The 16,514-nt window shown below is 30.2% G+C and overlaps 1 protein-coding gene across 2 annotated transcripts in view; it reads left to right on the plus strand.

Moving 5' to 3' along the window:
- Nucleotides 1–11,481, plus strand: part of nrv2 (nervana 2) — a 47,132-nt gene extending 35,651 nt beyond the window's left edge. For both annotated transcript variants that reach the window (XM_088195592.1, XM_088195593.1), the window contains exons 2-5: nucleotides 8,682–8,939; nucleotides 9,011–9,303; nucleotides 9,691–9,859; nucleotides 9,935–11,481. In XM_088195592.1, the coding sequence (XP_088051718.1) occupies nucleotides 8,682–8,939; nucleotides 9,011–9,303; nucleotides 9,691–9,859; nucleotides 9,935–10,038 (824 nt within the window). In that variant the 3' untranslated portion in view covers nucleotides 10,039–11,481. The remainder of the gene's footprint in view (nucleotides 1–8,681; nucleotides 8,940–9,010; nucleotides 9,304–9,690; nucleotides 9,860–9,934) is intronic.
- The last annotated feature ends 5,033 nt before the right edge of the window (nucleotides 11,482–16,514 follow it).

Here is a 16,514-nt window from a genome sequence, read left to right on the forward strand (position 1 = left end):
AATGTATATTTTCGCAAAATATTGCAAGCAAGAAGCGTATAATTATGCTTAATGTTGCTTAAATGTAGATTAATGCATATTCAACTTTCTATACACGCAAGGTTGCATCAAACATTTACATGTATTATAGTGAATATGATGCATTTTTATATGTGTAATATGTTTGCATGCTAAAAATTTGGTATTATTCGAGCCTAATTGACGTTGAAGACTTTTTTGTAAACTTTGATGGATTATGCTCAATAACTTCGCTGCGCTTCAGCCGATTTTGACGCCCAACTTCAATACGTTTCTTGGTCAGTGTCGTAACTCATATCGAAGCACTTCATCCATCTCGCGCATGCCGTTGGCCTAGCGTAATAAAGTTGGCAACCCTAGGCCGCCGCCAAGGTTGTCTGCGCGTCGTCTCCGCCGGTTCGGGAACGCGCGCTCTTTCATCCCACCAAATCCGATCGAGTTTCCCACGTCAATGGCGAAAAACGCGAACCGTGTCAGATGGTTAGGGAGCGCGCAAAGTCTGGCATTCTCCGGGTTATAAAAGTGGCTTTGGCACTGTGTCCACTTTATGGCCGTCGCGTCAGAGTGGGCTGCCAAGAGCGCGGCTATTCTCGGCCACCTTTTCCTATTCGACGCTGGTTGCTCCGTCGCCGAAAATGTGCCGATCTGATCTGCTGGAACATCCGAACTCCTTAAACCATCTAGATAAGTGAGAGAAGCGGCCTTAACCAAAATAGTCGCGTGGAACACTTTCGTGGTTGACCTATACCAGTCGTCGGCTTGCTTATGTCACACATTGAGAAATGGAATGTCGCTACCGTGCTCTAAATCTAAAGAAACTCTGATTAAAATCATAATATCCATATTCCAGAAAATCGGAATAGATGTCTAGACTTCATGGTAAATTGGGTCATGCATACAATTATGTTATAAGAGCAATCACTAAAATCATTTATAAAGCACAATAAATCAATCTGAGATAACATATAGTTTTCGATTAAAATATTCGGGGCTGACTCTCAGAAGTCAAAAATTCACGTCAAAAGCAATATAATCGTGCCGTCGCCGTTGCGGTAGAAACATTTGGTTATCTTTTTTTTATAACAATATTACGACTTACATTAAAAAATCAAATAAAGAGAGCTCGTTACCGAGCGTTCCCACTGCGACACGATTTTATTGCTTTTGACGTGAATTTTTGCCTTCTGAGAAGTGCTAATTTTTTGCGCCCTCCTATTGAACAATATTCAGTTTAAATATACTTTGACCAATCCTTTCAAATCAGAAGTCCATCGGTAAGGATAGCTATCATAGTATAATTTCGAAATGCAGACAAACTACTTTTTCTTCCGCTTATTTTTCCCTCAGAGTTCAGTTGGCTTAGTTTGTATTTTAGACTTCACATAATAAAAACCGGAATTAGTTTTAGAACTTTCATTAGGTAAAGTTGGGTTTGGTTAATTCGTGTAGGTTAGGTTTGGGTTTGAACAGCAAATAGGCGTTTCGCAACTGTCAAATTGAATTTCATAGTCATTTTAGAGCGGCATATAATTTCACTAGATCCTTTTAGTTTAATTATATTTTCGGTAGTAGAAATATTTCACTTCAAAGACTTCACCGAAAAATACACATTCACTGTTCTATTTATACATTGCAGGGAAATAATAAAAAGTACATAGATGTATATATTACTATGTATGTAAAACTTGAAATCGTATAATTTAACTAGAACCTGTTAGATAAATTATATTTTCATTAGTAAAAATATATATCTACTGGTTAAAATGTATTTAAAAAATATTTTCAACATAGATTCGACACTGTTTTTTTTAATTTCTGTGAGGGATAATCTGCAAATTCTTGTAATAAAAACATAGACATCATTTCAGCTTTTTCAGGGGGGGGGGGAGCAAAATGTACTGACATGTATAAAATAAGTAGGCTATTTTTAAAGTTTTCACCCCATGGTTTTTGGTTAATAAATTATCAACTGTTCAATGAATGAGTTAAATAATATAATATAAATGTTACGTTTGCGATAATTATTTCTTAAAGAATCCACATTGTAAATGTTCCAAAAAATATTTAATCAAAATTAAGCGAAGAAGTTTTCACTTTTCTCACTAAATGATGAAATATTAACAGTTTATCGATCAATACTAATGAAAATTGTAATGATGTTACAAATGCTAAAAATACAGTTAAGTCAAAAGAAATAGATTTGCAAGCATTTTATTAAGTTGGCACCATTGAATTAGGAATCAATTACTATTTGTCTCTCATGTTTATATTATTACGCTTCTAAATAATCTTATTCGGGTTTTTCGTTAATTTTTTACCCCTAATGTCACAAGATATCATTGATCCAGACTCACTGACCCCCTCCCTTAAACATGTGACATGATTTATAGAAGGTGCTTTATAATAAAAATTATAAAACAATTTGACGTTTGATGTATTCATATAATATAGGCTAGACATTATATTCTTAGTTATTTCTAAACTCACAAAATAGAATATCATATATGTAATCAATTTACAAAAGATTTTTTACGTTTGACTTTCTTATGCTTATCTTGAAATTCAGAAATAAAATTGGTGTTCATAAAAATATTTTGACGAATTCCTGGATGGTAAAAATGACCGGTTAGATATTTTAAATACAACTTATAATACATTTTGCTTGTTATGTACGTATCCAAATTAAGAAATCCTTCCATCGCATTTAAATATACACAAAAAATCCATTGAATCTGTATTAAATGGCTTATAAAACAGACTATTTTTTAATTTAGTTATAAAAAGTCCTGTTGCGCAAAATTCTTCTGTTGTTTATTAATACGAAACAGCGTGATGTTTTGGGAGAAAATAGATAAATATCAGAAATAGATCAAAGATAGTAATGATTGTTTATTTTATAGGTGTAACAATCGTCTTTGGAAATATTCTTAAAAAAATAGTAATAGTTTAAATCATTGTGGAAGCTTAAGAAAAACTCTTAGTATTGATTCTTGATGTATATTATTATTCAAGAAAAGATCAAATATGTCAAAAAAAATCATAAAAAAAGTTTAGTGAAGTTTAGTAAATACAATAGTATAAAATATAATGGAATCTTAAAAAAAATCACTTTCGATCTTCCATGTGATATCTGCGACTAAATCTTTATGAAACTTCACTAAGGTAACAAACATATACATAGAAAATATGGTTCTATACTATATTGTTTATTTAGTAAATTAAGTATAAAAATAAAATTGCTTTGCTTTATTTAATAGAGAAGCACATTAGCTCATCGTGATTATTTATTAGATTGAAATATCTAATACTGCTTTTGGATTAATTGATTATTGTAATATTTTTGATACTAATTGAAAAGACTTTTCTAATGACTCATGATATTAATACTGACTTCTATAAACTCTATATTAATTATTATTATTAGTTATAATTTCCAAACAATTTTGAGCAACCATTTATTAAATATAATATCAGTGTTAAAATCTCAATTTCGATAAACATTAAAAAGTTTTTAGATAACGAATACATTAACCAGCATTTTGGACTTTGTGTTTAAATACAGTATTTTCTTTTCAAAACATATTTTAAAACTACTGTGAATATAATTATTTAAGGTATGCCTAAAGTTACCCAAAGACTTGATAATAAATTATCAACCAGACTACTTTTAAATGCGCCACATTCATTCATGATAATCGCACGTGACTTGTAACGTTCTTTGCCAATACTATCCCATTAATCGCGATCGACTTAGCAGTAATAGTAACTTGTCTTTCCGCTAATTTTAACAGTTTATACGCACACCAGATTTAAACCAGTCCATCACCGCGTCATCGATGTCTTTCAGGTCATGGATCACGTCTTTGATTCAACACACGAGCGTAAAACTTTACGATACATTAAACTCTGACGTCCTTGCTTTTAGAACTGTGTTCCTAATCGTTGCTGCATTAGGTTTATGATGAAAAACCGATTGAAATATTTGGATTGGTGTCTATCGTTTATATCGGTCTTATTGAGGTTTCGTGCCTTTGAAGCTGTAGGAGCAGTTAAATATTGAACAAATGTTTGTGTTTCATATAGGGTTACCGCTTCAACTACAATACAAACATTATAAAGAGAATATCTTCAAAGCAATAGTTAATTGCCTACTTGATTTTGCCTTCAGGATCGTTTTTTTAAGGATCGCCTTTATCGATGCTCGGCTAAACTCTCGATTGTTCCAAGTCAGAAGCGAAGTGGTAAATAATGAGAAGCACGTAATTGTATATAATACTACGTATTAAAATTTTTAAATCATATAAGTTTACCAACAACTGCCATATAAATTATATTTCCACTGATAAAAATATATTTCCATATGATTTCACTGAAATAATATATTTTAAAAATGGATAGATTCGTGAGTTTTTTTAGATTTTTTAAGGAATAACCCGCGAATTTCTGGTTTAGAATCAGGGACGTAATCTCATTTTTTTCAGAGAGGAGGGGGGCAAGTTTTGGTCGAATTTTCATTATTTCGATTTCATAAAATTTCAGTAAATGACATGCATTTTTCTAATAAAATTCAAGGGGGGGGCAAATTCCCCACTTGACCCCCCCCTCTCAAAAGACGTCTCTAGTGTGTGGTGTGAGCAAGCGTAAATTATTTTAAAGTAAATCACTTAGTCAAAGCTTAGCGATTGAGAGAAAATACTACTGTAAAACTTTCAAAGAACAGCTTCTCTAACAAAGCAAAATAACTTCCGGGTGGCTTTTTATTAGTGAAACTATATTGCTCACTTTCAGAATGTTAACTTCTCATTTATTTAAAACATATATTACAAAATTTTCTTAGTGGTATAGCCCGAGAATTTCTAGTTTAAAATTAGAAACGTCATTGCTTTTCCTACCTTTTTTAATATTTTGATTCTATAAAGATTCATAGAATTAAATGACATGCATTGTTTTGGCCAAATTCATAGAGGGGGGGAGTGCCCGCACTTGCCCCCTCCGCTCTCTCCAACTTTCGTCATTTTACTAACTCCTACTTCCAGGCAAACGATTGAAACTGCAGTCCAAGGCTAACCACTGAGGTTATTTTTTATATTTGTAAGACTAAATATGAGTTATTTTAAGAATGTATTACTAGCTGCTCATATATTTACGGTTTTACTTTATGAAAATACAGAAAAAAAGATCAATGAAATTCACTCATGTATGATAATTTCAGATCAAAAATTGAGCTTAATAAAAAAATTGTGCATATATTATATATATATATATCCATTAAGCTGTTAGTGTTTACAAATAATATATACAATGCAGATCGTAAAGTGTCTTACGGGTTCGAAACCCAACTGTAAAGTTGAATATATTGATTGTAAATTATATTACACAATAATTAATATTTATTTATATAGATGTCACTGCTTCCCATACTTTGTATGTTGTTTTTGATACTTACTGCAAATATTGTTTATGTCTGATTGACATAAGCCGTATGTACTGAGTTACCCCGTTGTAAAGCATTGCCTTACCGTTACAATAAAATATTTTTTTTAAATCATGTCGTTCGTAAGGTCCTTCCACGCGCCTTTATTGTCAATAACTTTGTTGGTTCTCGAATTTGGCGTAACAAAGATTATTGTTGTGGCTCAATTACTGTATTTTATTTGTGTCTCACAGACAATAAATATTAAAACACGAACATGTGGCAACCCTAGTTCAGGTGTTTGAACATTTCTCACATTGCTCATCGTTGCATTCATTCAACAAATGAGTATTCAAAAAGCACCTGCGCAAACATCGCAACGAATTAAAATAATGTTTGCCGAGCTGTTGTTATTTGTTACATGGCCGGAATACGATTTGTTAAGACCGATTTAAGTTCGGAGGATGTCGGCATAAATCGGCTAACCATGTTTTCGTTTTATTATTAGCGCTCGGTCCCTGGACGGCCAGTTTATTTTTGGCCAAATGTCAACTTTGCAAAACTCGCCCGCGAAAAGCGCAACAATAATACAATATTTTAAACGGCGCCGAAGTAACAGAATCGTCAAATTTTCAACGGCTGTTGGCGCTGCGCGACAACAGTGCTGCCATTATAAATATATAAATTAACGAACGAGCTGAAGGATTTTACTGTAAATTTATAGAAATAGAATCCACAGTGTTATTTTGTTGTTTTATTTATATTTAAAAATGACATAACAAGTATTACGACTACAACGAAACATTTTATTATAAAAATCCATGTATTATATTGTATGTTAATATGTAACACTTGTGTATAAATAAACCAAAACTGACGGCTCGCTGAGCGATCAAATCCATTTATAAAACATCTGTAAATTTAGACTTACATTCTTTGTGCAGCACTTTAAGCATTAGAATAATTAAAAGAAAAACTTATTCATGTTTATAACGGTTTATTAACCTCAAAAATTTTTACTGCTGAAGTTTTATAATTAAAATAAATAATGAGCAGTATTGATTGCTCAAACTAGTTTTAATATGGCAGTTGAAAACTAAAATAATTACCCCCCCCCCCCCCCGACACACATTCTTTACTATTTTTTTTACACAAATATAGATATTCTAAAAAATTATATTATATACTTATTTTAACAAAATATCAAGTCGTGCAAATGGATTTTTTAGGCACTTGTTAATTATATTTTATATAAAAAAAATTGAAACCAAAAACCAAAAATGTTCTATACTGGAAATTTAAAAAAAATTCAAGTAACTTATACTGGATATAACGGTTTTTGATACACGATAATTGCTGTTATAGCCATAAAACTTACTTAAAACTCAAAATTAGATAAGTTCCTTAGTTAGTCTAACTCTTTCTTCGCCGTCATCTTGTTTTAAAATGGTGTTCTATAACATATTTATTAACTATAAAAATATATATGTATATAAAATAAAAACTACCTTTAGACATTTTTTATACAGAAATCTACCTGATTCTTGCGGCCTTTGCCAGAAGAGTCTTCCATTATAAATTATTTTATTTAATTACTAAGAAATATAATTACATTTTAGACGTATTAATATCAAAAATTGTTAACGTATTCCAATCGCCGCCTAAAGTAAAGTGCTAAAATGGGGTCACAAAAGGAGTGATGTATTGAAATTCATCTCATTTTGTACACTACTTACGCTAAAAATGTCCTTGTGCGAAGGTTTTATGTTTTCTTTGTGTGTTATATTTGAATCATTCAAATATAGTAAAAATTACCTTTAGGGGTAGTCAGCCATAATATTTCAGTGGCCATTGAAATCATATATATACTTAATTTTAAGTAAAGTCATGGGCCAGAAACGCTATTTCAGCTTTTTACATAGAGGGAAAATTTTTTTTTTTTAATAATTCGATTTATCAAGACTTTTTATAACAATATTTCAACTTACAATAAATGAGAATCGAATAAAGAGAGCAAATCTAAACCGAGTTTTGACCAATATGAGAACGCAAAAAACAACTATCCCTTCTCAGAAGTCAAAAATCCACGTCAAAAGCAATAAAATCATGCCGTGCAGTGGAAACGCTTAATTATCTATCGTTCATAATAAGATTTTTATAACAATATCACGACTTACAATAAGTGAGAATCGTATGAAGCATATTTAAACCAAAAAATTTACGTCAAATGCAATAAAATCGTGACGTTGCCGACACGATTTTATTGCATTTGACGTGAATTTTTGACTTCTGAGAAGTGATAATTGTTTTTGCGCTCTCCTATTGACCAAAATTAGGTTTGAATATACTTTGACCAATGCTTTCATATTAGAAGTCCATAGTAATATCGGCAAGGACAGCTAAAAAAATCAGCTTTAAATGTATTATGCACTAAGCTATATTATAATATAATTTATAAATGCAGTAATAATAAGTTTTCATTGGCGATATTTAAAAAAGCTGTTCTTACTTTACAAAAATTATATGTTTTTTTGATTATCGAAAAGGAAAAATAGCCAGTTTTTTATATCTTTTTGCCTTATTTATTATTATCGAAGCGGGTTCTTAGATCACCAAAGCAAAGATAATGCCGCCGGCTGGTCAGAGTAATAGAAAATCGCAAAAAATTGTTGGTCATTCAAATACTTCCGAGAAAGTATGCATATTTTTAAACATCTGCCATGAACACCTTCGGAAAGTTTTTTTATTTGAGTGTCTTCTTAAGCGAAAATAAGTGGAATTCGAGTGTTAAAAATTTGTAAACATATTTTGGAGTTCCCAGACCTCTATTATAAAACCTTCCAAAAAGTATATCAGTAGATATTGTAACAGCTTTAAAAAGTGTAATAAAATTTTTTTATGCTATAATTCTCATAACAATATGACAAACATTAGCTTATAAAAAATGCTGTCACCATTTTTTTGTGTTATTGTTTTTAGTCACTAGAACTTAAATTTGTATATATACATATATCAAAAAAGTACATGTCATAACAAAATCGTTGAGTTTAATTTGAACATCATTAAATTTATATTATTAGCCCTAAATATATTTCTTATAAATTTTGACCTTCTGCAGTGTATTACGACACTTATAAGAATTCAAAGTGTCTATAAATAAGAACAAAATCCTTGAATGTCGACACACATTATAGTTAAGCTCATAATCACTCATCAATGTATTAAACATTACTTTATTTTTACATTACAGCCAAAATATGCCTCTTCTATACAATATTCTATGGAGTACTGGCAGCGCTTGTAGCGATATGCATGTGGGTCTTCTTCCAAACGATAGACCCCAGGACACCCACGTGGCAGTTGGGGGAGAGTATAATTGGCACCAACCCTGGTCTAGGTTTCCGTCCTCTTCCCCCAGATGACCAAGCCGAAAGCACTCTCATTTGGTACAAAGGAACCGATGACAACTATGATTATTGGATCCAGTCTTTAAACGAGTTTCTGGAAGGTATAAATATTATCTGATTTTTTATATATTATATATTTTATTGATCTTATGTTTTTTTTTTATAATTTCAGTATATAAAACTCCCGGATTGACGCCTGGAAGAGGACAGAACATCAACGAGTGCGGATATGATAAGCCTCCGCAGAAGGGACAAGTGTGTGATGTTGATGTTAAAAATTGGAAACCGTGCGTAAAGGAAAACTTTTATAACTATCACCGATCATCGCCTTGTATATTTTTGAAATTGAACAAAATATACGGATGGGTGCCGGACTACTATACAGACCCGAACCACTTACCTGAAAATATGCCAGACGAGCTGAAAGCGCACATAGCGCAGGTCAACGCTACGAATCCCCAAATGGTACGAAAAACATCATTTTTATATTACAAGATCCTTTAAAACTGTTTAATTTCCAAAAAATATTTTAAAGTAACTCAAACATGTTTAAAATAAAAAATAATTAATCAATAATTTATTATCGAGATCTTAGAGTAAATTATATTTCATAAAACATGTTTAACTTGCTTGCTACTTATTAAATTAAAGAGATATAAAAAAAACATCATTTTTATGCATATTGTTCAATATGTACAAAATCTATAAGAAAAATCATGTGCAGAATTGTTTTATTAATGATATATAATATACACGCATATTATAATTTATTATTTTATGTAGTTTGACGGTTAAAGCATAATATACAGTAAATTGCTATGTTTAATTTATTTACTTTATTTATTATTACAGTTGAACACTATTTGGGTATCATGCGAAGGTGAAAATCCAGCCGATATTGAAAACATTGGCCCAATCAGTTACATACCGACTCGAGGTTTCCCGGGATATTTCTATCCGTACGAAAACTCTGAAGGATATCTTAGTCCTTTAGTAGCCATTCACTTAGTGAGACCAAAGAGTGAGTATATACCAATATGATCGAGTTTTTATTTTAACATATACATTTTTAAACATGTCTTCTATATTTTTTCAGATGGTATTATCATCAACATTGAGTGCAAAGCGTGGGCACGTAACATTAAACATGACCGCCACGATAGATTAGGATCTGTTCATCTCGAGCTCATGATCGACTAGCACAAGATCTGCCTTATATTCTCAACAATGAATTTTGTAGTTAATTACCCCATCGGAATCTCAAATTATTTATATAAATAATAATCGGTGTTGATATTTCTGTAAAAAAAATACATATTTTTATACTCATTTTTAAACATGCATAGTCAATGTGCAGTTTCTACAGTGCTATCGAGTAATAGTAGGATATTCTATAATGTAAATTCGGATACTTATATATATATATTATACATATCTTCCATAAATGTCTCACATATCATACTTAAAAAATCAGTAAATTTTTGCTCGCGTCAAATGAAATTCTGCTTTATTTAAAATTGTTTTTTTTTTCATATTTTAATTATCTTATAATTGCCATCCATTTACTTTATAAGCTGTATAAATTATTCCATTGTTTTACATTAGTTACATTAGGAACTTCTTGTGATTCAAGTACTCTTTACCAAGTATAAAATTAGTAACGATTATTGATTTTTTTTGCTCTATGAAAATTTTATTTTCGTTTCACTTACATTTATTTTTTAAATTGTAAAGTTCAAATGCCTATAATTAGCCTAAGTTATATCGGTTGTAAATTAATTATCTAATCATACGAAACTGCCAAAATTTTATAGAATTAGGTGCTGCTCCTTTTATTTTGTTTAGAATCTGCGCTTTCACTAATTTATCACCGTGTCTAGTTTTACTCGTGCCTAGTCATTTCTCTGATATTGAATCTCAAAATTAATCACAATCTTAGAAATAATCTTAAATATACAAAATAATTTTTGATATATTTCATATTATGCAATTCATAAAGAAAATGACAATATTTTTATATATATAGGTATTTTAAAACGAACTGATATTATAATAGTGAAAGTCAGAACATATCGGCTAATTATATAAATCACATTTTCGTTCACAAATCGGCTTATTTTTATATAAAAAAATAATAATATTAGACCGATCGATCTTTGAAATGTTACAAATTTTTCTTTCTTAAAATAGCATTTTCCTTCTTTTTGCAATTTTTTTCGTTAATTTAAAAAATTATTTCAGTAATTTATTGTAGGGACAGTATTACTTTTACGTTAGTACAATATTGTTGATTTAAATAATGTAATGTTTATAATGTATAGTTATATAACTGTGAATGCATGAATGATGTTTTTTAAGGTGTAAGAGTAACTGAATAAAAAAAAGATTTCTCAAACGTAAAAGGATATAAATCTCCATTCAGATGAGTTGTACATAACGCAGTTCTCCTAAATTCTATAAGGCTAGATCATGCCTATGCATCTGATTGAATGCAAAATGAAACGATGGTGTTTTTTTATAAGAAAAGATAGAACAGAGAATGATTATTGTAGTTACTTTTGTAAAATTGTAACATGGACTTTGAATACAAATCTGAATGTTGATGAAGAAATAAAGATTTCAATAAATTTGAATTATTGATAACGATTGTTTTATTTATGATTGACTTTTAACAACCTTTACTGTAAAAATATATAAACATACATTTCATAAAAATTTTCATCTAAAACAGGGAAATGTAATAAAATGGTAAAACTAGCTGAATAAAAAAAATTAAAGATCAAATAAGCCATTTTTTAGTATATTAATATAGCCCGTGTATATGTTACAGTAAAGCTATGTTTTTACTGAGATTCCAGTGAAATTAAATCTGAATACATTTTCACAATTTAATTGCTGGCGAACAGCGCTAGTAAAAATTTATGCTGCTCTAAGAAATCTATGAAACTCAATTGTCCATTTTCAATTCAAACCCAAATCTAACCTAAACAAATTAACATAATTAAAGTTCTAAAGCTAACTATATTTTTAAACTTTCATTATTAATAAATATTGTGGGATTTTGTCAAACGATGCAACGTCACAATTTTGTGAATCTTTAATCATATGAAAATACGCTTACAGAGTCAAATGTGAACAAATAGTCTTACTGATTCTGAGCAGTGAAATTGTATATCAATTGTTTGAGTTAGTGGAATCATATTTATACTAAACGTAGTTAAATTTTAAGTATTATGTTAAACATACTGATATATCTAAATTGAAGACCTTATATGAAAAAGTGTCAATGTCCAAATTTTTCGAAATTTGTTCTAATGTCGAAGGGCTGGACATTCTCTACAAGCTCCGTCAAGGAAAAAATCGTAAAACCACAAAAAAATAAAGACATAAATATCACCCCTTTTGGAAAAAACAATCAATGTCGAAACATTTTGTATGAAGAACTACCAATAACCAAAACAATGGTGATTCTTTACATTTAAACTGACTAAACAATGCATGTATAAATTTAAAACTTTGAACTAAAACTAAAATTTTACTTTGACTTCGCAGCCAGAAAGACTGTGATGGGCGAGTATCGTTATTCTCCAAGCAGTGGTGGAGAAGCTGGCGGAGGGATGATGCCAATGGAAGATCCTTAGAGTTCTGATTGGTGTGGCAGCGACAGTATAACTCTGCTTCAGTGCTCGTACGGTGGAGTCCCTCTTAGGATGTGTGCGTCTATGACTGTATGTTGTTCACGGGCGGGCAGTGTCTGCTAGTGTCTGCAGTCTCCTCATTTCAAACCAGCCATCAGTATTCTGGGGTGCAAATCTTGCTGACGAATCAAAATCTTACAAGGATCATCCAGATAATCGTTGCACTCGCTTCTTAGAACAACGAAATATGTATATGCCTTTAGAAAGTGACATTTTCTTAATGTACTTCTCTGAGGTCAAATTGTGCAACGGGAATATTGTGACCTTACGGTGCTTTTTGTCTTCCGTCCGTTTCGTAACAAAGAAATTGTCTTCCAATGCACCGGAGAATCCTTGCGTATTATTTATGTAAAAAAAATCTAGTCGTAACGAGGGCTTTTGTGTGGTCCCATCCTTTACACTATTGACTAGTTTATACTTATTGATGAATGATTATTTTTGATCACAGTCATTAATGCGAGTTTCAAGAATAAGATACCCTACAATGTGAAAAAAAAATTCTCACATTTCGTGTAAATATAAATAATTTCATATAAAAGTTCTACATTCCTCGATTCTGTTAAATAAAAAATAATCACAAACACAAGAGTGGTATTAACCTTTAAAAGTCCAAGGGCATGTATGTCATACTTTTCAATTTTTGAAGCTATTTTAAATGACTTAATAATGAAATTTCCAGTATTTTATTTCGTTAGTATCGGAGATAATTTTTAATTAGTTCGAGCTTTGAAAAAAAAATCTATCACCTGGCAGTGTTAAAAATATTCTAATGGCAATGGTAAAATTTGGGAAACATACTATACAATCTACATCTACGATATTTTATATTATTGGTAAGATAGTATTTTAATTAATAACTGGATACCATCTAGATCTCTTTTTGACATGTTTGTTTTGCCTGACTGGAACTTTACATCTAGCTCTATACAATATTTCTTTAATGTAGCATTTCTTTAAATTATACAAAAAAAAACTTAACCCTTTGGATGCCGGGCATTTTTGGAAAAATGTTCCAGAACTGCCGGGACTTTTTATTAAATAATTAAAAAGTCAAAATGTGTATTTTAGTTTGTAAACATGCTGTCGCGGCGTGCGACGCTGTCTGCAGTGAACTTGACCTAATTAATGATGAATATGCGATTGTGTGTTATTTTAGTTCTTATTTGCGCTGAATAAGAGTCATTATCGCATGACGTATTAAAAAATACGAGATCTGAGCGGCCGAACTCCAACCAGGAATCAATAACAATGGTATATAATATGTTATTTATTTTTATAATGTAAATAAAACTTTTCGTAAATTAATAAAATATAATATTTTTAAATAAGGGTTTAAGTAAAAATACCCTACAGACTGTTGAATATATATATATATATATATATATATATATATATATATATATATATATATATATATATATATATATATATATATATATATATATATATATATATATATATATATATATATATATATATATATATATATATATATATATATATATATATATATATATATATATATATATATATATATATATATATATATATATATATATATGTACATATATATATATATATATATACATATATATATATATATATATATACATAATATATATATATATATACATATATATATATATATATATATATATATATATATATATATACATATATATATATATATATATATATACATAATATATATATATACATATATATATATATATATATATATATATATATATATATATGTATATATATATATATATATATATATATGTATATATATATATATATATATATATATGTATATATATATATATATATATATACATATATATATATATATATATATATATGTATATATATATATATATATATATATATATATATATATGTATATATATATATATTATGTATATATATATATATATATATATATATACATATATATATATATATATATATATATATATATATATATATATATATATATATATATATATATATATATATATATATATATATATATATATATATGTGTGTGTATATGTATAAAAATAATGATTATAATATATTTATAACATATATTTGAAAAAAATGTTATAAACCCCTGAAGCAATTACCCTACAGACGGTTGAAAATGTATTGGATACTACGATTTCGGAGCCGTCGGATCCGGCAGTTCTCGCTAGTGTAGCGAAAGCCGATATATCGGATTTCGGTAGCCAAAGGGTTAATATCTGCTAATTTATACCTTTGATTAAGGGAATTGCTCATGTGATCTAAAAAAGTGACTTTTTAATTTGGCGAATTATAGGAAATTCATTAACATTTACCATTTTTTTTGCATTATATAAATTTTAATTTTTTAATGCATTGACGCGTTCAGCTAAGGTTATATTTGGGTTATAATTCCAATATTAATAAAAAAAATTATTCAGGAAATTATATTTAACTTATAAAATAACAAAGATAACATGTAATTAATTCACTCTAATTAATCTATGTGCAAAAATATATTTATGGTTCTCGAAAAATATCTTAACCACTGTGCTACACATATTTGGCTCTTTTGATCCAAAAGTTTGCCGACCTATGCTTTAGAACAAATTAACTCTTCGTGATAATTTCGTTTTTTAATAAAGAAAATCTTACATGAACAGAGCGATCATAAAATAATTTCAAGAAAGACTCATAAAAGCATGATTTAATAAAACAAACTATTGTCAAAAAATAATCTGGGAGTCTCTTGATGAAGTGAATTGACATTTTATAATAAATAAGTCACATGTTATACTACTTAGGGTAAATTCTAATGATAAAAGAGAAAATAATATTATTTGCTTTGGAGGCGTAGCCCTAGGGGTGGTTGACCTCGGGGCCACTCTAAATGGACTTTTTTATTAAGTGAAATGTACATGTGACAAATGGACGATTACGGCGTGACGTTTCTCGCGATGAAGGTGAAGGTGGCGCAGGTAGTGATGCCGGTAGATGATTCTCAGGGCTCTTGTGGCTGCGTGCGGCAAGTGTCAGGTGTGATCTTCACGTCTGTCGGTGAGGGCGCGTAGCTGATTCCTCCGGATGGCTGCTGGTAGATCGACTGCGTCGCTGGCTCTCTGCTGTCTCCGGCCGTCTTTAGTCTGGTGCCTCAGCCGTCTCGTATCTCAGACCGTCTGCCCTCTCCTCATCGGAGTCCGGGCTTATATCCTTTGGGGATGCACGCTTGCTGGCCAATCGCGATTGTGCATCGATCTCCTAGCCAATCGCTGTAGTCGCTTCTTGGAACTCGAGAAATCGGATGTTGTATTTTCGAAAGCAATTTTTTTGCTTGTCCAGACTTTCGAATTCTTCGGAAAGGGTTTGCGATGTGGTGATTTATTGCGTCATCCATATCGTTTTCTCGTGTTGTGTGGTCAAAAGAAATCCCTCTTGTGCCATGATATTTGTCTCATTGGTAATGAACGTTTTTGGTCACGGTCATTAACAATGAGACAATTGCCCTTTTTTGTGTGTGAACCTATTTGTGTGGTTGACACATTTGAAAATAGACTAAAAGTTAAATTTTAATATAAAAAAATAAATTACTCTCACCGCTGAGACAGGAGCATCAAACTTGTTCTCGTGGTAATGAACTGTATGGTTAAATTATTCTTCGACTACAAATAGCAAGCTACATCCGATCTTGGACACGTCAAGACAAAGATCTACAACTGGTCGGCCGACGAGTAATTAATTATCTCGTCGACCGATCTCAAGAGAGCTGATCTGGCCTTCATATGTGTTATTCTATTTATTTCGTTATTCTAATGCATTAGCGTGTCTGATATTGCTCTTAAATTTCAATAATCTTACATAATAATATTGTAAAAAAATGGAAAAATACCATAAACAACTGTATTCTGTAAAGCATGTTTTCGATGTAACGTTAGCGAGCGTTTATCTGCATTGTAACTGAAAAAGCACATC

The sequence above is a fragment of the Plectrocnemia conspersa genome, unplaced genomic scaffold (assembly GCF_051122295.1).
Source record: "Plectrocnemia conspersa isolate PC_06_02 unplaced genomic scaffold, ASM5112229v1 ptg000010l, whole genome shotgun sequence".
Taxonomy (NCBI): Eukaryota; Metazoa; Arthropoda; class Insecta; order Trichoptera; family Polycentropodidae; genus Plectrocnemia; species Plectrocnemia conspersa.